This window comes from Molossus molossus, unplaced genomic scaffold (genome assembly GCF_014108415.1).
Source record: "Molossus molossus isolate mMolMol1 unplaced genomic scaffold, mMolMol1.p scaffold_m16_p_18, whole genome shotgun sequence".
In the NCBI taxonomy this organism is placed as follows: domain Eukaryota; kingdom Metazoa; phylum Chordata; class Mammalia; order Chiroptera; family Molossidae; genus Molossus; species Molossus molossus.
In genome coordinates this window covers 58,967,900-58,992,057 of record NW_023425353.1, presented here as the reverse complement: position 1 = coordinate 58,992,057, position 24,158 = coordinate 58,967,900, and the positions used below count along the sequence as shown (strand labels likewise).

The 24,158-nt window shown below is 42.4% G+C and overlaps 1 protein-coding gene across 1 annotated transcript in view; it reads left to right on the top strand.

Annotated features, from left to right (window-relative positions):
• The window catches only part of ULK4 (unc-51 like kinase 4), a 320,737-nt gene that overhangs the window by 223,451 nt on the left and 73,128 nt on the right, over window positions 1-24,158 (top strand). Inside the window, exon 35 of the mRNA XM_036267041.1 lies at window positions 15,545-15,730. Coding sequence (XP_036122934.1) covers window positions 15,545-15,730 — 186 coding nt within the window. The remainder of the gene's footprint in view (window positions 1-15,544; window positions 15,731-24,158) is intronic.

Below are 24,158 nucleotides of genomic sequence, written 5' to 3'. Positions count from 1 at the left end.
CTTATTAGTTCTATACTAAGCAGCTGCTCCACGGAGTCACACCCCATTCAGTAGAGTTACTGCTCTTTCTGATTGGCCACTGCCCGTCTGCTTAGTGGACATGCCCACTGGACACACCATGAGCACCCCAAAATTGAACAGAGTCCAAACAAACCCTAATGACCTCCCTAACCCATTCCTCCTCTTGTGGTGTTTGTCAGTGAGTAAAACTAACTGCCATCAGTTGCCCAAGCCAAGAACTCAGTTAGCATCACCTCTTTTCCTTCGCCAGTCTGCCCATTGCATCAAGCCACCCACCGTCACTGTCACTTTCTCCTCATTCCACGGATGCTCTCCTGCAGGTCACCATCCTCTTGTGCCCATGGGGCCTACCAGTATTAATAATCTCATAAAATGTAAAAGGTCTACACACCCCAGTTAAAAGGCAGAAATTGTCATATTGGGTGAAAAAGCAAGACCCAACTGTGCACACACTGCCCCAAGCAGCTCTCAGTGTGACGGCACAGATCGGCTAAAAGAGCGACAGGAAAGCAGAGACGCCATGCCGACACACTAGTCAAAGGAAAGCCGAGTGACTGTTTTAGTATTAGACACAGTAGATGTCAGGGCAAAGAGTATTACCAGGGATAAGCAAGGTCTTTTTTTTTTGTCCTCACCCAAGGACATTTTCCCATTTTTTGTTCAGACAGAGTAGGAAGGAGAGAGAGGTAGAGAGAGAGAGAAACATTGATGTGAAAGGAACACATCAAGTGGCTGCCTCTCCCAGGACCCAATTGGGCCGGGGACAAACCACAACCAAGGTACGTGCCCTTAGCAGGAACCGAACCTGGGTCTCTCTGGACCGGGGGCCGATACTCCAACCACTGAGCCAAACCGGCCAGGGCAGCAAGGTCATTTTTTAATGATAAAGTGATTGATTAGTCAAGCAGACATAATAGTCCCAAACAACATGAAACCAAAGCATTAAAAGTGCAAGGATGTAAAGATAAATCCAGTCTTAGTCAGGGATTTCAATACCCCTCTCTTGGTAATTGATAGAACAAGTTGGAAGAAAATTGCCAAGGAAACAGTAGACTTGAGCACCCTGTCATCCAGCTGGGCCTGCCTGACCTTCATAGAACACCCCACCGAAGAGGAAAATAGTCTTTCCAGGGTGCACTGAACATTCTACCAGGACGGACCATATTCTGAGTGAAAAACCAAGTCTCAACACATTTAAACATTGTTCCCATCGTATAAAATATATTCTCCCCCCATAGCGGAATTAAATTTAAAGTCAATATAAGATATTTGGAAAATCCCAAAATATTTGGAACTAAATAACACATTCCTAAATATCATGGATCAAACCAAACATCAAAAATTAAATTAGAAAGTATTCCTGAACTGAATAAAAATGAAAGCACTACCCATCAGAATTTGTTGGATTCTTGTAACACAGTGCTGAGGGGGAGGGGCACTTACAGCCCTAACCCCTGTGCTAGAAAAGAAGGGCTCAGATCAGTGAGCTCAGCTTCTGCCTTCAGAGACTAGAAGCAGAACAGCGAATCGCTGTCAGCTACCGTGATGAGAACAGTGAGGTGTCCGTGAAAGGTACCTTCAAGGCCATGCATGTGCACACTGATCTTCATTGCTGTACACCTCAGTGTGTGCAGTTTTTTGCATGTCAATTATGCTTCGAGAAATCTTAAAATAAGTCATTTTGATGTTGCTCTATCAGTTTCCTTTCTTCCTGAGTCAGTTCACCTGGTAGTCATTGTGTTTGGTGGTTGGTTCTCTTGCTTCATTTCAGGCTTCCTTCCTACCCAGGGGTGGTCCAGTCACCTCGTTTTTGTCCTGGATGCCTCAATCCAGAAACATGTATGATGCCCAAATGTGCATCCCCTGGTGATACTGGGTTTCATCACAAGTCCAGATACTGAGCCTGCAGGGGATGTGGCCCAGGTTCTCCTGCTGTTTCCAACAACAGAGGAGCTTCATGTATTAGCTGGAGCCCCGGGGCTGGAACAGCTGCTTCAGCCTCCTTTTGGGGACAGGGAATACCAACACCCATTTCTTGCTGTGTGCCTGGCTTCTGCCCTTGCCCCACGTGGTGGACACTGAAGACCCCATGTCCTGGTTGCTGCTTCTAAACTTCAAGCTTTTGTGTGTTTGTTCCACCTCCAGTCCACAGATACTAATCTGTCTCTAAAATGTTCTCTTGGTTTTGTTGTTATGGAGGTGGCGGTGCCAATTTTGAGGTCTCTCACTCTATCTTGACTGGAAGTCCCATGCGTGTTTAGTTCCCAGCCTTATCTCTGGCACTTTTCAAAGTGCCTGACGGTCAAGTGCTCAGTCAATAATCGGGGGATGCAGGAATAGCTGTGCTCAGAGCCAAGACCCAGGGTGTTGTAAATCTAGTATACACAAAACCAGATTGTAATGTGAGCTGATTTATGTCATGTTCCACATGTTTTCATAAAGTGCACAAAAGAAGCGAGGGTGGAGTGATTTATACCGAGGGCTTAACCAGGAATTTCTCAACAATTTTTTACTTAAAAATCAACGGCTTCCTGTGCCGTCTCCTCCCATTCTTTTTTTGTTGTTCTTGTTACAATAAACATGAACTTTAGAATACGCAATAAAGTTATTTTTACCTTGAAAGAAGGTGACAAATGAACAGTAATACTGACTTCCCGAGGTGAGGACCTTTGTCACTCAAGGCGTGTTTGTGTGCTGGCCTCAGGCACCTGTCACTGTGCGTCAGTGGGGACCAGGGTCTTGCTCTGCCCAGAGAGCATGAGGCATTCCCCCCATCAGGTGCAGAGAAGCATCTGGGACATTGTATTAGCTTCATACCCCTTACACACCTCACCATTTCTTGTGAACAGTCGATCTTCCCCCTGAATTTGGAATTTGAAATCCCAGAGTAAATCAGATAGGTCACCCAAGCTTCTTGGATGACTCGGAAGCACACGTCCCTCCCCGTCTCGCCATTGGCCAGCACAGTGAATCTCCGCAGCTCGGCTTCTCCCAGCACACTGTCAACAGAATCCACCCGTCAATCCCCCCAGAATGGTCAACACACCGTGTTGAGTGGAAACCAAGAACAGTTTGGTTGGATTTCCAGTGGCAATAAATTGGCTCTGTCACACTATCATAAACTATTTTCTGGTCCTCCAAAATAAGCATCTACGACTCAACAGAACATGAAACTTGATGTTGAACTTGAAAATGTTGCTCTTCTATTCTCAGACTCGGTCAGCTCTAGGCCTTGGCTTCTGTGCCACACCCAGGAAGTGATAAGAATAGCAATTTCTTTTAGAAAAAAGCAGATGTGGGTTTTTTTTGTTTTTTGTTTTGGATCTGTATTACTTCTGATGATTGCTTAGCATAGTTAATTCTCGATGCTTTGCCTGAGGGAGCTGGACTGTGTCCCTCTGTTGCATAGGACACATCACCAGCAGCAGTCCCTGAGTCTGATCTCTAATTACTATCCAAGAGCCTGGCTGCCTGGTCCCCCTTCCCAAGCATGCCATTTGGGCAGATGGCTCCTAACACGTCCTTATCCAGTGACCTCATGCAGCCCATTGGCACAGTGCGCAAAGGCTCCTTTTCATCCAGTGGTTTGAAAGGTTCACCATGCCTGTTGGGCCAAATGCTTTCAGATGCAGTCAAGAGACACCATTCATTTCACACCAGGAGTGAAAATGACTGTTTCCTGCCTCCAAGTCAGTGGTTGGACTAGAGCATCTGTGCTGACCTCTTCAAGTGCTGTCATTTTAAAATTCACTCAAGAGAATGAAAAATCAGTTTGAAATGGGACAAGTGTTTTTAAAAAGTATCAACCAAAACTATTCTTAAAGGCTATTGGTTGCCTGCAATTTTGTTTTCCTACTTTTAAATTATCACTTGGGCCAAAAAGTAACTGTATCCTTATTTAGTGCAAAGTGACACTTTATTCTCACATAGAATTTTATTTCGCAATCCTTGACTTCTTCGGGGTCATGCCTAGGTGATCTGGTGAAACAAATGAAGAAATAGCAACCTTACCTGGCTGGTGTGGCTCAGTGGCTTATCATCCCATGGTCTGAGAGGTCCCGGTTTGATTTCTGGTCAGGGCATATGCCTAGGTTTGGGCTTCTTCCCCAGTGGGGAGGTGCGGGGTGTGCAGGAGACAGCCAATTGATGTTTCTCTCTCATGTCGACGTTTCTCTCTCTAAAAAACAAAAAAACAAACATATTTAAGAAACATCAACCTTGATTGATTTGACCACATCAGCATACTTCTTAGACATTGGTGTCTCATTATTTTGAATTGGAAGCATGTGTGTGTGTGTGTCTTCTCATAGGTATTTTTATTTTCACTTTGATTAGATTCCCTAGGGTCATTAGTAGTTAGGTTTCCATAGTTTCTGTCAGTCTTTAGGATTAAGCTGTCTTCAGGAACAATAGTGAGACATTACTGAAGATTTGGCACGTGGACTTCATTTCCTGGGATCATTTTACCATCAGGGACATGCCTGTTGGGCCAGATGCTTTCAGATGCAGCAGAGAGACATCATTCATTTTGCAGAGAAGGAAATTCAAGTATAAATGGTTTGGTTAAGCTATTCCTATCTTTTGTCAGTGTGAATTGAGGGGTAAAATTTTAAACACATAACTTTTTTATAATTAGGGTTTAGCTCATAATTAAAGATACACTTTAGGGAAAAATAGAAAACTCACATTTCATGTAAATGACACCTCAAAGCTGTTTGGAATGTGGATACCAAGATAATTACAAAATCTGTCATGCAGAAACACTGCAAATACAGAAAATTCAGTGGTTAACTCAGTGATCATTTTCTCTTAATTTATCACTGAAGAAAAAGAAATTTAATATTTAAGAACTAAAATCCATTTTCCTGTAGATATTGTTTAAAATCAATTCAAACTAAAACACTTCAACCATTAACCCTGGGCACATATAAAACACTGAAATACAAAACAATAATAAAGTACTATGTTTTCATGCTTGGACTTCATATACGTAATATTAAAAGGTATAAATGAAGAATTAGTTGGCCATCCTGATATGTAGGCAGAATAGCTCCATTTGGAGTTTGTAATGCTTCTGCATGATTTACAGTACTTCACCTTTTTTCTCCAAATATTTTGCATGTTTGACAAAGATTCTATTTGCTAATCATGAAAAGTATACATACATAATTCAAACTCATCAAAGGGTTAAAAAATAAAAAGTGAATACCTTCCTCCCTCTCTAGACAGACAGGAGAAAATAAGTATGCTGTTATATGTCTGTATGTGCATATGTTACATATATGTGTGCATATGAATGTATATATATGTCCTTTTTAATACAATGTGATCATAATATATATACAAATTTCTAACTTGGTTTTTCCTCTTTCTCAATGTATTTCAGCAAAATTTTTATATCAGCACATATAAATATAACTATTTTTTGATGACTGTAGCTGTGTGAATATACCACAGCAAATTTAATTAACTTCCCTATTAGTGGACATTTAATGGGGGAGTAGTTTTTCTGACAAATAGAGGCACACTGAAATAAGCATAGATATATCTATGCTTACTTATACTTATATAATCATAGAATAAATTCCTAGAAATAGATTTGTTAGGTCAGATGCTTAATTTTGTGTGTCAGCCTGACTGGACTAAGGGTGCCCAGACAGCTGGTAAAACATTATTTCCGAATGTGCTTATGAGGTGTTTCTGGACGAGATTAGACTGAATCAGACTAAGTCTAGAAAAATCCGTCCTAGCCAACGTGGGTGGGCATTTTCCCATCAGGGCGAATTTGCTCTGTGCTTGACTTGGGCCTCTTCTTCTGCCCTCTGTAGCTCCTGGTTCTTGGGTCTTTAGGCTCAGACTAGTACTTAGACCACTGGCTCCCCTAGATCTGGGCTCAGACAGGAACTGCATCACCAGTTTGCAAGTGGGTGACTGTGGAACTTCTCAGCCTCCATAGTCCTGTGAGCCAGTCCTTTCTAATCTCTTTCTGTGTATCTCCTGTCGGCTCCGTTTCTCTGGAGAGTCCTATCTAATATGCTATATAAAAGGGTTGTACATTTTTAATTTTGGTCTATATTGCCAAAGTGCCCACCCCAAAAGGTTGAGTACAGTTGTCCTTTTCACTATTTCCCTAGAGTGTTGCCAATAGTTTTATGAAATTGTAACATTCTTGCCATTTGGATACATGAAACCTACATTTCTTTGATGTTTTGAATTTATTTTATTGTGAGTGAAGTTTAGCGTCTTTTGTGGATTAATTAGTCATTTGAGTGTCTCTCTCCATAATTGGTTTAGAGTAATCTGCCTATTTTTTTTCTACTTAGTTTTCCCTTTCTATTGATTATTAAGAGCTCTTTGTATATTAAGAAGTGTATCTTTTTGTTATAAGAAATTTTTTTCCACTTTCACTTTGTATTTTTTTATTGGTGCTTTATAAAGGTAGTTTTCATGTAGTAGTGAAATTTAGTGTTTTCTTTCACGACCTTTGAGTTTTATGTCATGTTTTAAAAGGTCTTTTCATTCCAGAATTATAAATATAATCACCCATTTTTTCTTTTTCTTCTACTACTTTTTTGGTTTGTGTATGTATGTTTTTGTTTTGACATTTAGATATTTGATTTACTCGGGATTATTTTGCTATAAGAGGTAAGGTTGACATCTGGGTGTTGGTATATTTGTAAAATATTTCAAACATCAAGTATTATTGAGATTTTATTTCATTGGTTCTGTTTATCCTTTGCCATGTAATTATTTGATAAATGGGAGTAGTGACTGCATACTTATGAAAATACTATTTCTTTGCATCCAGTGGGTTATATTTATTCTTGGCACTGTAATCTGTAAATAATTGGGTGTAGTTTGTGTCCTGGGAGATAATAGCAAAGAATACCCTATGAAAATATCATCCCTTTGACTTAATTTGATGTCTTCCTAATAAAACTTAACAAGGGGGGTTGAAACGATAGTCATGTCTTTCATACCACAGAAATGGAGGTGATTAATGGCCCCAAAGTAGACGAGCTGTTCTGGTATATTTCCTAAGGTTTACACAGAAGAGCTTTGCTTTGACATTATATCATCCTCCAGAGCAAATAGCATTTTTAGGACTGTTTTCTCCCTGTGGACGGGCACCTTTTCCCAATGGGTTCATCAGAGAGGAACAGTCAGACTTCAGACGTGTTTTTTCTGTAGGGATGGTAGGAACTCCATTTAAAGCCCAGGTGTTGATAGGTAACAGATAACTTGCCCCACCAGCATATGCATTCTTTGAGCTCTCCTTCAAGACCCTACTGGTTGCCTTTTATTTTGTCAGTGCTGCTTTTTACTATCTCAGCTTGCAAAATCTGTGCCAGATCTTCAAACTGTGGGAAAGCTGTCAAAGGCCGCTACAGCCTCCAGCCTTCGCCAGCCGCTGCCCGTGGTTAGGGTGAGGCTTGCACAGGGATGGCAGCCTCCCGGCGCGGCACCGTCTTTACAGGTGAGCAGCAGCAAGCGGGGGAATGGAAACGGAATCATGTTCTCTGATTATGGATTTGACATTTCATGTGCTGCTGCTTGGCAAGGCACAGTGGCATTTCCATGATTCAGTGGGGTCATCTCTGAACACCCATTCATTTAACAGTGCTTGAGTTGGCTTCATTGGTTATCAGGTGAATGACCAAGGGCAAGTTAGTAGGTTTCCATTTCTACATCCAAAAAAGAAAAAAACTGCACACCTCACAGGGTCGTTGGGAGCAGTGCATGGAGAACTCTTAGCGGGCACTTGGCACGGTGCAAATCCTCCCAATGCTTTTGTCTCATTGTGTCATTAGTGATGGTGGTGTTGTCTGTATTGTCTAGTAGTCCGACAGTGTGTGGTGAGAAACCCATTATTGGTTACAGTCTCAAAATATAATTCCCACTTGTCTTTAGAAGTGGGGTGTGTTTAAGATGACCAGTAGACTTCCTGAGGTTGCTCCCTTTTATTTTTGTTGCTCTGGAAAAAAGCCCTTTAATTTCATGTAAACTTAGAAAGCATGCCCATGCATCATTTTTGAAGCAGAAAAATAATGTGTATGTTTAATAATGTGAATATTTACCTGTAGCTGTGATACAGTGAAGTTAGCAGCTTTGATAACGATGTTTGGCTTTTTTGTTTCATTAAATGCCTGCAAAATTATCCTGCTATGGCTCCCTGAGGCCTTTCCTATACAGTCTGTTCTATAATCATATTACTGATCTAATAAGCATCTATCTCACTGTAATAAACTCACTTTGCGAACAGCCTCATTAATGTGCTGAAATAGTGTACCCGGGGGTATTTCCAACAATTTTGTCGTAACTCTGAAATTAGTTGCCCTGACGGCTCTATTGGTGGGAAAACTGCCACTTCAGCTCCCATGATTGAGTGCCCACAGCGCCTTGCGGGTCCCAAAGGTATACAAGGCCGGGCTCTTGGTCAAAGTGGTTTGGGGCAGCAGCGTCCTACGGAGTAAAACTTTAGACAAACAATCTCCTTTTCATTTTAATTCTGGATGAGATTCTTTGAATAAATGAACCATTAATTTGTAAAGTTAAGACAACTTTATGGAATTTATGCTAGATGTCTAGATAATAAAGCTATAACTATGTTCAACCAACTTTAGACAGAATTTTCTTCTCTCCGGTTGTAAAAATTGTCTGGTTTGATAAGTTTTTACTGTCATGAAGTGGTTTTAAAATTTTAATAGCCTTGCAATTTTATTTTAAATATCCATTCTTTTAATAGAAATAACCATTTTTAGGAAAAACTATATTATCTCTTATTCTTTTTCCTTGGGGTGCATTCTCTGCCTCAAACCTACATTACTTAGAGATGAGCTCTTCAAAAAGGGATTATTTTAGTATGGAGAGGTAGGACTTCATGTGTTTTTTTCTATAGCCTGGATTCAGTGAACAGCAATTTTAAGAATTCTAAATTATGTAACTCTGTAATACATTTTTGAATCTTAGAACCAAGGAGGAACCTTTCCGGGTCTCTTTGTTCATTGTTTACAGGCATGAGAAAGCATGATGGTCCGTCGTTGGAGCTGCTGAAGGCTGCTTGGGCTCTTCACGTTTCTCCAGCCACTGTCACTGGTTACGGCACATCTTGCATTTGACATATGTCAATATTCATATGAGGGTCACTACAGAGGGTGCCCAGGAAATTCCCTCTTTTAAAAATTTTAGGGGTAAGGAAGGTGGATCTGTTTCATGTATTTGAATTACAAAAGGTGCTGTAAGCACATTAGAATAATTCAAAAAATTTTGATGAAATTAAATAAAAGTAAAGTCTCCCCTTCCGGTTGCCATGGTACTAACCCCACTGTAACCGGGGTACCTTTTGATGTGTCCTTGCATTCTTTTCACTTTGCTTATAATCACATGTATTCATATCCTTGATTTTCTTTTTATTGGTTTTTGCTTTTATTTCTGAAAATGGTACCATAGTAGAGGTATTTTGTAACTTGCTTTTCTTTTTATTATCTCAATATTATGGACATCTTTCCAAGTCCATACTTACACATCGATCTTATTATTTTTTAATAGCTGCATAGTATTTTATAGTATCACTGTACTATAGTTTATTCACTTCGAACATTTTCTGATGGTTGGCCATTCAGGTTGTTTCCACTCATGTGCTATGCTAAGCACAACACGATAGACATGTTTGGTTTTAGTTACTTCTACATTTCCTTTGGTCAGACAAGTTACCCACAAGTGAGCTGGCTGGATTAAAAGGTGCTTCTAAGTCTTAATAAACAGTAATTATCATATAACACTTCCCAAAAGATTTTGGCAGTTTATATTGAAATGAAAGGTATTTAAATGTACTTGTTTTTCTACATCTTCACCAGCATTGCATCTTCTAAGTGATTTTTTTTTTTTCCCATTTGACAGGTAAAGATGATAACTTCCTGTTTTAATTTGGATTCTGTGGTTATAGTATTAGGAAAGAGAAAAGGAAATACAGCCACTCAAATGTGAAACGTGTATAACATTTAACTTTAGGCATTAACTTTAGAAGTATAGAGGAGATGCTTTTATAGAAAATTATAAATGACCAAAACTGGTATCAGAATAGATAAAAATAACAAACTTCAGAAGTTAAAATTTGATCATCCAATGATGTAAGTCTCTCAACCTTTTTATTTAAGAATACACAGAGTCTAATTGGTTTTCACCACAAGCAGGTGGAAAAGCAGATATGCTGATGTAACAAAGAAACCGTATAAGTATGTATACCATGTAGATTTCCAAAGATGTCAATATAAGTATCATCACCAAAGCAAACACGGTTAGGTAAGATACCCAATCAGAATTATTTATGTTTCAAAAGATTGCACAGGACACGGTCACCCTCTCTCCCTTCTAGATGTCTTACAACACCGCTGAATTAGAAATGACATTTTCAAGGGCAATTTTATGATACAGAATAGAATCTGCTTTTCTGGAGCTGCAGGGAAAGAAGGAACATTTTTCCCTTTTGTGCTCTGCTAAGATTTCTTTCACAGCCAGTTAGAAGGGCTGCCAGTTTGCAGGGTAAATACAAGAATTCCATTAGTTGCTATCAAAAGAAAAAAACCTTGTAATATAAAAAAAGACATCAGACAACTGGATTGTCATAACGTGATATTTTGCATCTACAAGATCTATCATTAAAATAGTGCAGGACTAAGTGGTTTTACATGTGAGTTCTAAATTTTCGAAGACTAGACAACTCCTGTGCTATTTAAATAATTCAGAGTATCTGAAAAGATGGAGAGCTCCCTTTCATAAAGCTACACTAAGTCTAAAGCCATAACCTACTTTAAAATGATACAGAACAATTGAAATCCACTTTTACTTATGAATATAGGTAAGCAATTTTCAAAAAAATAGTAAATCAAATCTAGTAATATATTAAAGGACCAATATGACCAAATACGGTTTGATCCAGGAATTCAAGAATAGTTCAAACACTGGAAAAGCATAATTTAATAGTTTTAAGAAATTGAAGGAGAATAAAAACATGGTTCTATGTTAAAAATTTCAACTGGCCATTCTTAACTTTTTTAAAGACAGAGTGAATCTTCCAAACATGTTGAAAGTTATTTCCCAGGAATGACTAGTAAAATTTGAAATACACACGGACGCATTATCAGGAAAGCTGAGAAAAGAGGAATCCCTTGTGCTACCGCTAGTCAGCAGTGAGGGTGCTGGTCTGTTATAGATAATACTATGAGGTAAGAAAAATAAATATTAAGTCTAAACATGATTATTACTTGCAGTTGATAAAATTTTCATATCTAGATAAAAGATTAAAATAAAAACTTGTTGAAAGTAAAAAGCAAATTTCTGGAAGTTTGTGGCATATACAATACACAGAAATCAATAGCTTTAAAAAAAAACAATACTGGCATCAATCTGATAGAAATGGGAGGAGATGCTTTTTTTGAAGTGACTAAACCCACCCCATAGAAAAGGCCAAACGTAAACATAGCAGGAAAATGCAAGCCATGCTAATAACCGGAGAACATTTAGAACGACATAAAGTATGACCTCAGTGAACGGAGAGACAGGCCAGAGGCTGCCAGTGCTAAGATGTAAAAGCACAGATTCTTCTCTAATTAATAGACAGATTAAAAGTAATTTTTAAAATGTTTTTTTTTTTTTTTAATTTTTTTTTTTAGAGAGGAAGGGAGAGAGAAAAACATCGATGTGAGCGAGAAACATCCATCAGCTGCCTCCTGCAGGCCCCGACTGGGGATCTAGCCCGCAACCCGGGCCTGTGCCCTGACCCGGAGTTGAACTGGGACCTCTCAGTCCATGGGGCAACTCTCAGTCCACTGAGCCACACCAGCCAGGTGAAAAGTAATTTTTATTACAATTCCATTCACACTTTTCAGTTCATTGAAGTGATCCTACAGAGTAAGTGTAGATTTGCCAAGGGAACCTTGAGCAGGAAGGGCCTCTCTTCACCATTCTTTATCACACGCTCACTGCTGTCTCCCAAAATGCCTCTAAAGGAAAAGTAAGGAACTCAAACAGGGATAACCTCATCACAACGTAGAGGATGGGGAAATAGGAGTCGGAAATACATGGAAAGTTCCACATGCTTCTGGAGGCCAGAGGAGGAGAACACAGGGCAGAGGAAGCCCGGCCAGCACCTGCGAGGCGTGGGAGCCCCCTGTGAGGCCACACAGCCCCCTGGCCTCAGCGAGGTGGAAATAGGGCCATTTCGGGAGTCCGTGTAAAAACCAGCTCTGCCATCTGACCCATCTTCTGCTCGTCTCCGGTTTCCACGTGCAGAAGACCACGTCGCCTGTATGTGTCCCCAAAATGATGCCAGGGCTCTTCTCTAAAGAAGTTGAAGCAGAGAGGAAACCACTGTCCCAGAGGAAAGCATCCTGAGTTTTCTGAGGAGGGGGTGGTGGAAGTGATCGCAAGACTGCCCTAAGGGAAGCTTTCCCAAATCCACGCCCACAGCGTGGGGCTGGCTGCCACCCTCTCCACAAGTCATCTCCTCCAGCCCCTTGCTCTCCCCGCTGTCCGTACTTGGAGGATTTCCAAATGCGTGTCTTTAGCCATGACCTGTCCCCTGAACTCCATGCGCACATATCCATCCACCAGCTACGATACCGCCATGAGAAAACCTACGCAGTGGTCCAGGCCGTGAGCGATGAGCTGACGGTCACCTTGCTGTCCTCTGGCCTCAGCGTCTAGACTGTTGTCCTGGCACGTTCCCTCCAGGCATGTGCTGTGTCCTTGCTCAGGCAGGTCTCATGGGCCACAGTAGGTTTGGATTGTCTTCTGCAGGCAGCGAGAAGTCACTGGAGGTTTTGAGCAGGAGAGTGATAGGATCTGATTAAAGTTTTTATTTATTTATTTATTTATTTTTGTATGTGCCCCTAGCAGGAACTGAACCTGGGACTTTCTGGTCCACAGGCCGATGCTCCAACCACTGAGCCAAACCGGCCAGGGCTGATTAAAGTTTTTAAGATAATCACTGGGGCTCCTGTGTGGAAGACTGAGTGTAAGGGCGCAAGTGGAACCTTGGCTATGTGTTGGATGGCTGTCTCCTCTCCACCTCCTCTCGTCCAGTGGCAACAGACTTCACCTGAAAGTCCAAGGTGGAAAGACAGAAAAAGGGCAGAAAGGGACCCATGATCAGACCAAAGCTTTTACACAAACCCAGCATCTTAACAGTCAGTGTTGACTTAAATGTACTCTCTCTGGTTCCTGCAACCTGCCGCTCCAGGAGAATTGTTTAAGCCTCCTCCTGTGTCGACTGGTTATGATTTTTTAAATGAGCTGTGTTATCCCGTTCCCAAGTCACAGGCCAGGACAGTGGAAGTTCGTATGACAGTCAGGACAGTGCAGGAAGGCCCGAAGTCAAGGCTGGTTTGCCCTGCATGGCTCTCAACCTGTTTTAGGATTTTTTTTAAACCCTATTACTTTGGTCTGTGATTTATAGACTATTGACTAAATCAGTAATGGCAGTGGCAAGCTTTCTTCCCTCTAAGTTTCTACATGTAGTGATGATATGTGCCTGGGGGTCAATGAGGCTGCAGAGTATCTTCCCCAGGAAAAGCAGGCATGCCAGGGCTGTGGGCCACAGCATTTCCTTGGGTGATGCCATCTGGAACTGCTACCATTCATCAGCTTAATGATACTTTCTGCTGCCTCTTCAGCTGATTTGGGCAAGAGGGATTGATACATTAAAATGCAGAGGAATAAGGATTGATGGCCTAATGTGAATTCCTGTTAAAGATACAGAAGAGGGTCTTTTCTCAGGTGCTTTTGGATAGCACAAAAGGGTAGAAAATATTGTGTTATTTTTTTCTTGGTTAATATATTCTCTTCTCTGAGACAAAATATTGCCGTATAATTTTTGGCAAAACACTGCACCAGGCAATATTTTAAAAATGGAATATAAAGGAGAAAGATTTTGAAATGCAGTATATTATGTAGGTTCAATAAAAGGAAGTAAACACAGTGCAAATGTGATTTTAAATGGTTTCAAGACAGTTTTTAAAATTCAAGTATAAGTTTATTTTGAGATATTTCCAAGTTGGATGTGTATATATGTGTGTGTTTATTGTCTTATCTCTCCCACAAAACATTGGATTTGGCTAATAAGAATGTTTACAATAAAGTTAGGATTGACATAAAAACACAAGCTGCCAAATGGACATACTCACATTAAAAAAGATTCACTGTTACCCCGGCCGGTTTGGCTCAGCAGTTAGAGCGTCGGCCCGCAGACCAGAGAGTCCCAGGTTCGGTTCCCGCTAGGGGAGCGTACCTCGGTCGCAGTTTGTTCCCAGCCCCATGGGGTTATGTGGGTGGCAGCCAGCCGATGTGTCTCTCTCACATCGATGTTTCTCTCTCTCTTTCTCCTTCTCTTCTTCCTGCTGTATCTGAAGATAAATGCAAAAATGTCCCCAGGTGAGAATTAAAAAAAAAAAAAAAGATTTATTGTTTATCTGGAATTCAAACTTAATTGGATGTTTCTTCCCTCCCCCACCCCCCCAAGTCTGGCAATCCTATAAAAAATGAAAAAACATGAGTAAATCAATGATGATAGGCTAGGGTGAGGTTTCAGCACAAATAAGACGTCTAACACGTGGAAGTTGGGCCACGGTTTTGGCCTCGAGAGTCCTGGCTGCTGGACAGAAATGGACACACAGTCACTTACAAGACGTACATCACCCGGGAAGCTGGCGTGCAGAGGAGATATTTACTTGTGGCAAGAAACCTGTTATAGTTTTGGGATCTGACTGAATACTTTTTCCTCGTTTCCATTAAAGGGACCCTTTGAGGTTGGGCTGCTGGTGGTAGTGTCTACTTTTTCTTGGGCATTTTATGAAGTAGATGGTCTTTCAAAGAGAAGTTTTTAAATTTAGATGAAGTCCATTTTCCCTTGTGCACATGGTACTTTTACAGTTACAGCTAAGAAGTATTTCTCTCACCCAAGGTCAAAAAGATTTTGCCTACATTTTCTCTGAGAAGTTTTAGCTTTTATATTTAGGTCTATCAACCAGTTTTTAAAAGAACCATTTAATACGTACAGAAACAATGCTTCTCTCCTGCTTGTTTAGTCAAGAATGATTCGGACACAGACAAGTTCCAAGTGTTCTTCAATGTCTTCCAGGAAGTGAATTTTTCTAAACAAGTTAATAGTAAGCAAGACTATAAGGAACACGGCTCAGAAAAGTCATACTGTCTGCACACGCACTCCCACCTGTGTGAATTTATGCATTGAATATATATATTAAAACCCATATATATGGTCCTCCACTTGTGACAGGCCTTTACTATTGAGAAAGGACTGCAGGACTTTCTTTGGACTTTGTGCTGTTATCTGCCTTTGAGTCACAGTATGCATTTTGAAAAAGATCCATTCAAAAAAAAATTCAATTGGTCGAACTTTGTGCTCAGACTGATGTTTTCTCCATTAAGGCAAATTTTGCTGCTGTTCTTGAGGGGTACCAACACCATCTTTGATGGAGCTTAAGTAGTTCTGTTTGTTCATTTTCAGCTTCGTACCGAGGATCCTGAAATTTTTGAAGTTTCATCCAAGTGTCTGTCTATACTGGTTCAGCTCTACGGAGGAGAAAACCCAGACAGCCTGTCTCCTGAAAATGCAGAGAACTTTGCCGACTTGCTGACGTCCAAGGAGGACCCGAAGGAGCAGAAACTTCTGCTGAGGATTCTCAGGAGAATGGTGAGTCCACACAGACACTGCGCTGGGGTGGGGGGGTGGCCTTAGTGGCACCTAGAGGGCAGGGAGCCGTCGTTGTCTTCAACCTCGTTTCAGTAAAATAACTCCCAGGCACCTTTCCCCAAGGTCACCTTTGCCCATGGTCATCTGTAGTCACCATGTATCAGATTCTGCCTATCATATCTTTTCTAAGAGTCAGAGAACGTGGCGCCTCTTCACCCCTTAATACATAAGTGTGTGTTTCCTAATAAGAGCAGTGTTATTTTTACGTAACTACTATAATCAAAATCAGGAAACTTAACTTGATACAATTATTTTACTCACCTGCCGTCCATATTCCAGTTCTATCAACTGTGCCAATAATGTGCCGTATAGGTTTTTCATTCTGGTATAGGATCCAGGCCAGGATCACGTATTTTAGTAGATACGTGTCTTTAATCTGGAATAGCACTGTGATCTTTTTTCTTTTATCACATTTGTGAAGAACATAGGCTGGGTATTTTGTAGAAGCGCCGTCAGTTTGTGTCTCTCTGATGTCAGCAGACTCAGGAAAGCTCCAGAAGGGATACTTTCTCAGTTCGTCACATCTGGACACTCAGTGTCTGTTTGCCCCTTAATGGTGATGTTTAGTAACGTCATTAAATCATTGTATACTTACTATTGTTAAACTGGTAGAAGTTGCAAAGTGGAGGTTTTCTAACTCGCAGTGCTCTCCTGTGTGGAACAACGTCCCCGTTGTCCCGCTTACTGTACTTTTAGGAAAGATGTATAGCTGATGTGAGTTTGAAGGTGCTTCAGAAGGCTGATTTATTTTCTCTTCACTGTAAATCTTATTCTGCTGGTGTTGGGGGCCATTCTTTGCAGTAGCTGTCGTCGAAGTTAATAAAGGAGGGGCCTGGCCCATGTCCGGGTCTGTCCTTTGGCAGGTGGAGCTGTGGAGGAGCCGGGGGCTCTATGCAGGAGAACTTTGTGCCAATTGGATAGGTGGCAGCGCATGACCCAGCAGCATCTACATGGTGGGGTGTGAGGGACAGAGCTGGAAGTGAGATAAGAGATTTATTCTCCTCGCTGCTCAGCCAGGTCTGTATGTGTCCTGTGTCCCCCCCATACCCCCGCCAATGACACTTGCCGTCTTGGCCGAGTCATCACCTGAGTGACAGAATGATGATGTGATCTAGGTGAGTCTCTCCAAGTGTAGGAGAAATCCTGGGGACAGTAGACAGGAGATGGTACACCAACCTAGCCCTAGATGACGCTGAATCCCATAGCCAGGCAGGTATTTCCCTTCAGTTCCCTTGGTCTTTCTGATGATTTCAGGTGTCTCACTTCGGTCCTCCTGTGTCTCAAACACCTCTGGAATCTTCAGAATCTCCTATTTAACGGAGGGCAGACCTTTCAGAAACTCAGCTTTTACAGCAGAGAGAAGACATTTAACATCATGATTTTCTTTAAATAAAAAGGCGAGTCAACGTGAAGACAAGTACCAGGAAATAAATAAAATGTGTTATGTGTGGATGCGGCAAAAATATGCATTTGGAGGAGAATGACAAAGCTTGGGAAACGATTGAATATCTGATGTGATCGATTTTCTAGCGACCCACCACCTCTCTCTGAAACGTGTAGAACCTGACTGGTTTCGGAACCCATGATTTCGGACCTTCTCAGCGTGGCACTTGCACACACGTGATGCGACCCCAGGCAGGTAGCGACCCGGGGCAGTGCGGTCGTCAAGCACGGGATGTTTCTGCAGCAGAACGTGGATGTCCACGGCAAGTGGCAGTTACAGACTCTCCGTGGGGCGGCTCAGGTCAGGCTTTGCCCCCACAGACGTGTTTGATTCAGACTTACGGAAACTAGTGTGAATTGCAGATAGGAGATTATGGACCTGTCTTTGGCAATAAATCACATCATTTCCTAAAACACTGGTCACATTAGTCATGCAGCAAACCAATTAGACCCCAGCTTGGTCAGTAACCAGACCACAGTGTCTTGTAGTTTATTTTCCTGCCTGAAGTGATTTCCGTGTCATTTCTGACCTGCCGCATATAGGACCAAGTAGATGTTTGTGGGAGAAAAATAGAATCTAAGTGACTCTTTACTTGTTTATGAGAAAACAAGTAGTTTCTGGTGCTACTTATCTTTTTTTTTTTTAATTGTGGTAAAATACATATGAGATTTACCATTTTAACTGTTTTTAACTGTACAGTCAGTGGCATTAAGCACAACCACTACCACCACCACCCATCCACAGACTTTTTCATCCCAAGTGAAACGTGCTCCTTTAAACAATAACTGCCCCTCCCCTCCCCCCAGCCTTGGCAACCACCATTCACTGTCTCCTCCTGAATGTGACTCCTCTAGGTACTCCATGTAAATACAGTCATACAGTGTTTGTCCTTTGTTGACTGGCTTATTTCACTTAACATGACGGGCAAGGCCCCTCCGTGCTGTGGCATGCGTCTCTCTCCTTGTTAGGGCCGAATGGTATTCCATGGTGTGTACACACCACATTTTGTTTCTCTGCTCATCTGTTCATCAACAGATGGACTTAGGGGTTGTTTTCACCTGTTCTGCCCCATTCATTTTTTCTTTGATTTCTTTCTTATTATTGGGATCAACTTGGATTTTTCTTTTATTCAGTGGGTTTGCTCTACTGCTGTCTTGTATTTGGCCGGTGGGGCCCCTGCTGAATGCCTGCTCTGCCTTTGGACACGGCCCGTCATTTATTTCTGAGCACCTCCCATCTTAACGTGATGCTCTAGGATCATCTCACACCATTTCTCTGTACGAACCTGGCACCAGCCGTCCCTCCAGGGAGTCATGGAACATTTTTGTATTTAGAAAGCAAGATACAAAAAGTTCTGAGTTGAAATTACGACCACTGTTTTCTTAACAAGAAAAACGGGCTGGAAAGTCCGAGGAGTCAAATATGCTGGTTCTCAGTCTCGTTGCGCACAGCCCCGAAGTCACTGAAGCCCCGGCTGTCTCTCGTTTAGCAGCTCAAAAGTGCCCATCGCGTGTGCAGACAAGACATCGGTGCTAAGTGCCTTAGAGCTTTCTAAATTACCCCTGGGTCAGTCACTGTTTGGTTCAAGTTGTGCAAATCACAGTATCAGGGATTCCAGGGCCTAATCGGCTCAGCTGGAGCCTTGAACTTGCCTTTCTTGAAGCTCAGTTCTGCTTAAACTTAGGACTGAGTTTAGTGCATTTGGATTGAAATCGCAGCAGAGAGCTGTATGACATCAGCACCCTCTCCCTGATGGGTGTACCCTCCTTCGCTCTGTGCTGCTGCCACTGTCTGTTCTCCCCTTCACGTGACTCTGGTTCAGGAAGTGGGCAAGGACGCGATGTTGGTGCTGAATGGAGAAGGACCTGTCTGTGCAAAGGCCCCGAAACCCAGGGGCTAGGCCAGGAGACAGCAGAAACGGGCTGTGAACGGCCAGGAGGTTCCAAACGTGGGTTTTCACAGCATTTGGAGTTGGGACTCTGGTTGGAATTAGGAAATTCGGGTCTCTGAAACGGGGTGGCAGCCTTTCAGCTGGATTTCAGTAGTCTTTGCCGTGAAATAAAGCTTTATCTTCGTGACTGGCACGGAACAGGTATTTAGTGAGTGCCCACCGAGCTGTGCAAGAAATGTCTGAAACCTCTGCGTTTGTTGTTGGCACCTTGCTCCTTTGGGATCTTCAGTGTATCTGTGAGCTCTTTTAGTGCTTTACAGATGCGTGGTCAGACTGACGGGATCTTCAAAGACATGTGGTGTCCATGGTTCAGTCTTCTCCACCGTGGCCCCATCAAGTTTCTGACGAGTGATGAGATCAGATAGGCAGACGCACAGGGGACAGGAGCCTGAGAGATGCAAGAACACGAGCTCATTGCCTGTGACTTTAAGGAGGCTGGCCGCTTAGGCTTGCTCCCTGGATGGAGGAACCGAATGTGATGGAGAAGCAGGGACCGGTCTGGGTCTACTACCTGTGTCAGTCATTGCATGAAGGAGGCCTGGTAAGGGCAGCCCCCGGTGGTGAGAAGTTACGGAGGGAAAAACAATCTCCCTGGATCCACCTGACAGGACATCCCGAAGTGCACCCTCTCCGGAGCACAGCTGGGAAGAGACTGCTGCTCGAAGTGTCCCCTGTCCCTGAAGCCGACTGCTGGTGGTTTTGGAGAGGGCGACTCTGAGGTACACTTGGCCGTGTGGATTCTCAGGCCGGGTGGTGCGTGTCAGTGACTCGGGAACTGGTTTCGAGGTGCCGTCGTGGGGAATAATATGGCAGATTCCTCCTTGTGAGCCACACAAAAGGCCCTGGCTTCTTGAAATACCTGTTTAAAGTTCCGATTTTGTGACATTTTCTTTCCATAACTGCAGTTTTCACTAACAGATGAAAGAAACAGGATGTTTGGTTTGTGCTAACTCTTCCCCGGCCCCTTCCTGAAATTCTTCTGTCAAATAAGATCCACTCCCTGCCTCCTTCACAAGCCTTCTAGTTCAGATTCCCACTGCCACTGACGACACTGGGCCCGCTTTTGTATTACAGAACGTTTCAAAAACACAGGTGGAAAGAGTAGGATGGTGAACACCTACCTGAGTAACCAAGAATAATCAGAATTGTTACCGTTTTGCCATACTTTTCAAGTGTCTATATAGTTTATTCACGCAAAATGTTGTCACCTTGATATTTTTTATTTCTATCTGTGTGGGGTTTATTTATTTATTTTTGTTTTGTTTATTGAATTTACTGGGGTGGCACTGGTTAATAAAAGTGCATAGGTTTCAAGTATCTGAGCATTTTTAAAAACCATGTGAAAGTAAAGGCAGTGTGGCACTTGGCCCCGAACTCTGATGACATCACACCCAAGGAAATTAATGATAATTTCATATCATTAATCTCCAGTTCATACGTAATTTCTCTAATTGTCAAAAAATGACTGGCTTTTTTTAAAAGCCTAATTCCAGTCTGAATTGCACTGTTGTTGTCTTAGACTCTTTTAAGCCAGAAGAGTCTCCCTGCCCTTTTCCCCTTTGAGATGGACTTTCTGGAGAGCCCAAGGCAGTTGTCTGGTGGTATAGCACGAGTGTTTCCTTTGGATGGTTCTGAGGAGAGGTGTTGGGTGACCTGGTGGCTGCGCTGGGAATGGTCATTGAACAGGGCAAGGGAGAAGAGAGGCCAGGAGGCCACTGCAGCCTGGGGAGTCCTGATCATGGCTTGGAGTGATTCTCTTTTGGATAAATCTTGAAGGTAGATCCGGTAGACTTTACCCACAGATTGGATCTGGGCTGTGAGACAGAGAATAGTCAGAGACAAGTCCAACCCTAGACAGCCAGAACTGAGGAGGAGCCGTTTTGGGGGGCGGGGCATTGAGGAGCTCCGTTTTGGACGTGTTGTGTTTGAGATGGCAGTCAGACATCCTGATTGGCTGTTGGCGTGTACCATTCTCGAATTCCAAGTACGTATAAGAAGTCTGGACTGGAGAGAGGAACCGTGGGAGTGGTGATGAGAACGTGGGCTGCTTGGACTGCATTCTGGAGGGCGGCCAGTTAATGGTGGTGACCAGGGCTAGGGTGACCCCAGAAGTGGGTATCTGAAGTGTGGTGGTCATTGGAGAAAAAAATCAAAGAACTTAATGGTGCTAGAAGGACCCTCTTGATGGACATGGGTATTAGCAAGTGGTGGTGAAGACAAGGAGAGTGAGCTGGGAACCGTGTTATTCACAGATAATGCAACAGGAGGAGTAGCAGGTGGTGTTCTTGGCGTGGAGAAACCAGGTCTCATCACCATCTGAAGGAGTCGAGCTGAGCATCCTAGGCCTACACCTTGGTGATGCAGGCGGGATCAGTACTGAAATCCCCATGACTTCTGTGCCAGGGCTGACTCTTCCCAACACCATTGCCAAAGAAAGTTTGAAAGTGTTCCTCAGAATTATTTCCTGCGGCATCCTGCTTTCCTATTCCAGGTAAACGCAGGCCGCTCTCATGACCCTCCTTGAAGCAAATAGTGATTGGACTATAGTTTCAAATGATCTTTGGCTCCCGTCCCAATGTATACACAGAACACATTTATCCTTTCTTCAAAGACGGGCTCAAAGTTCTACACAGTACTATTTTTTTTTTTAAAGATAATAAATACTTTTATTTATTATAAATGGATAGTACTTGCTTTCTTTCTATGAAACACCCTTAGAAATATAGATTTTACTAATTGAGTCTCCGGAATATTTGGTTTTAAGTACCACCAAAGTTTTGATGACACTTGCTTTTTCTTTTTTATTCCTTCATTATTATGTCAAGAAGCAAAGCCTATTTATAAACTCCACATGGACCTTTTGGTAATGGTTATGAGCAGGTTTTAATGAAATTTGAGAGTGTCTCTAGAGATCACAGATACTGGGGCCTTTAACATTGAGCGTTGCTTAGCAACCTGGAAGTCATTACATTTCCAGGCTCTGTAATAACATGATATACTTTTCTTTGCCAGTCCCTGATGAAAATGTAATGGAAATAATCCCTTTCTAAAGGTTGCTCTCTATGAGGGGGCAGCAAAATAGATTCCCCCCCCTCATTTCACGGTCTGGGCAGGGTTTAATTCAGTGCACAAGTATTGTTTTCTGACTGTTGCATGTGACAGAATGAAATATACTCTAAGATGATATTCTTAAAAGCAAGGCCTACTGTTCTGAAATAATGAATACAGTCACCATAGAAATTGTTAACATACATCCGTGTACCTCCACCATGTTGAGAAGACTAGATTTATTAGTTGACCACCAGTTTATGCAAGAATGTCTATTTATTCCCAGTTAATTTATTCTACCCAGGTACTTACAGGTATTACATGTTTAAGAGTATACTAAAACTGTGTGCTTGTCTAGAGTGATAGGAGTGAAGCCAGTCTGCATTAGCAAAACCTTTGATCTGTTGACTGTTTTTGGAAAGATACCTTTATCATTGTTGCAGTATTTTTAAAATTATAAACGTAATAACAAACTGTGCACGAAGTTCATAGCTACATTGTTCATAATGGCCAAAGACGTGGAAACAAACCCAAATGTTCATCAGCTGATGAATGGAAAAATAAAGTGTGCTCTGTCCATGCAGTGAGCTATGGTTCAGCCATGAAAAGGCTGAGGTGCTGACCCTGCTCCACGGATCGGCCTTGGGAGCATTGCAGGAAGTTCAAGAAGCCAGACCCAAACACGCACACTGCGTGACCCCACTGTGTGAACTACTGGATTCCATTTATACAAGCTATTAAAACAGACAAGATCCGCAGGGATGGAAAGAGTAGTGGTTGCCCCCCGGGAGAGAGTGAGGGGTGGAGAGTGACGGCCAATGGGCCCAGGGTTTGGGGGGATGATTAAGGTGTTTTACAACTGGTTACACACCTTTGTGAATATACTGAAAATCACTGAATTGTACACTTTAAAAATGGTGAATTTTATGGTATGTGAATTTGTTATAAAAAATTACAGCAGTCATCCTTAAACTATTACCCCATGTATCACCACAGTTAACATTTTGTTTTATTTCTAGACAAACACAAACACATGGCATATATGTACATATATATCATGCACATAAACACATACATGTGTATTGACATGTATTTCTAGATGAATTGAGATTTTAAATCATGATGGTGAGAGGTTCATTTCTTTCTGTTGATTGCCTCCCAAATTCCATTGAAATGATCAAAGTAAGTATAAAACTAAGTGACAATGCACAATCTCACTGAAAACAGGGAAAGGTCTCTGTACTAGATGCCTAGTTTGGGGAATTTCCAGAATATGCAGTTAGTTTCAGAGACCCCACCATAGGCACAGAAGCAGGCACACTGAGCAGCTCTGGAAGAATCCCAGGCTCAGGGGCGGCAGCGGGAAGTGCCCTGCCCCATCCCTGCTCAGCACAGGATCTTCCCCAAGGGGCCCCATGGTGTGCTGAGAGTCACTGAACTCCAGGCTGAGCTGTCCTGGACCCTCACAGCCACTGCCTTCCACCAGAGTGGATGCTCAGCTGTTTGTCCCTGTTTGTCCTCTGAATTTGAGTCTTTATTTCTCCTTCCTTTCTCACTAACCCCAGGGCAAGGCTGCCCACAGCTCTCAGCAGCATCCACTTAAGAAGAGATTCCCCAAGGAGACCAAAGCGAGCTCTCAGACATTCCGAGGTAGCTCGTCAGCCTACCGTGCTCACTCATACAGGTCTTCGTTTACGATGAACAGATCAAGATTGCGGGCCATTTGAGGAAGGTCTGTTGTCCAGGCGTGGCCACTGGTGAACTGGAAACACCAAAGGCCGCAGGAAAACAAACATAAGAAACAAGACTTTGAAAAGAATTCTAATTAGTATCTCCACAAAGACTTGAAAGATTATTATATTCATAAAACAGAGCATGACTTTCAAATTTAAAACCCAGTAGAGGGATTCAATAACAGATTAAAC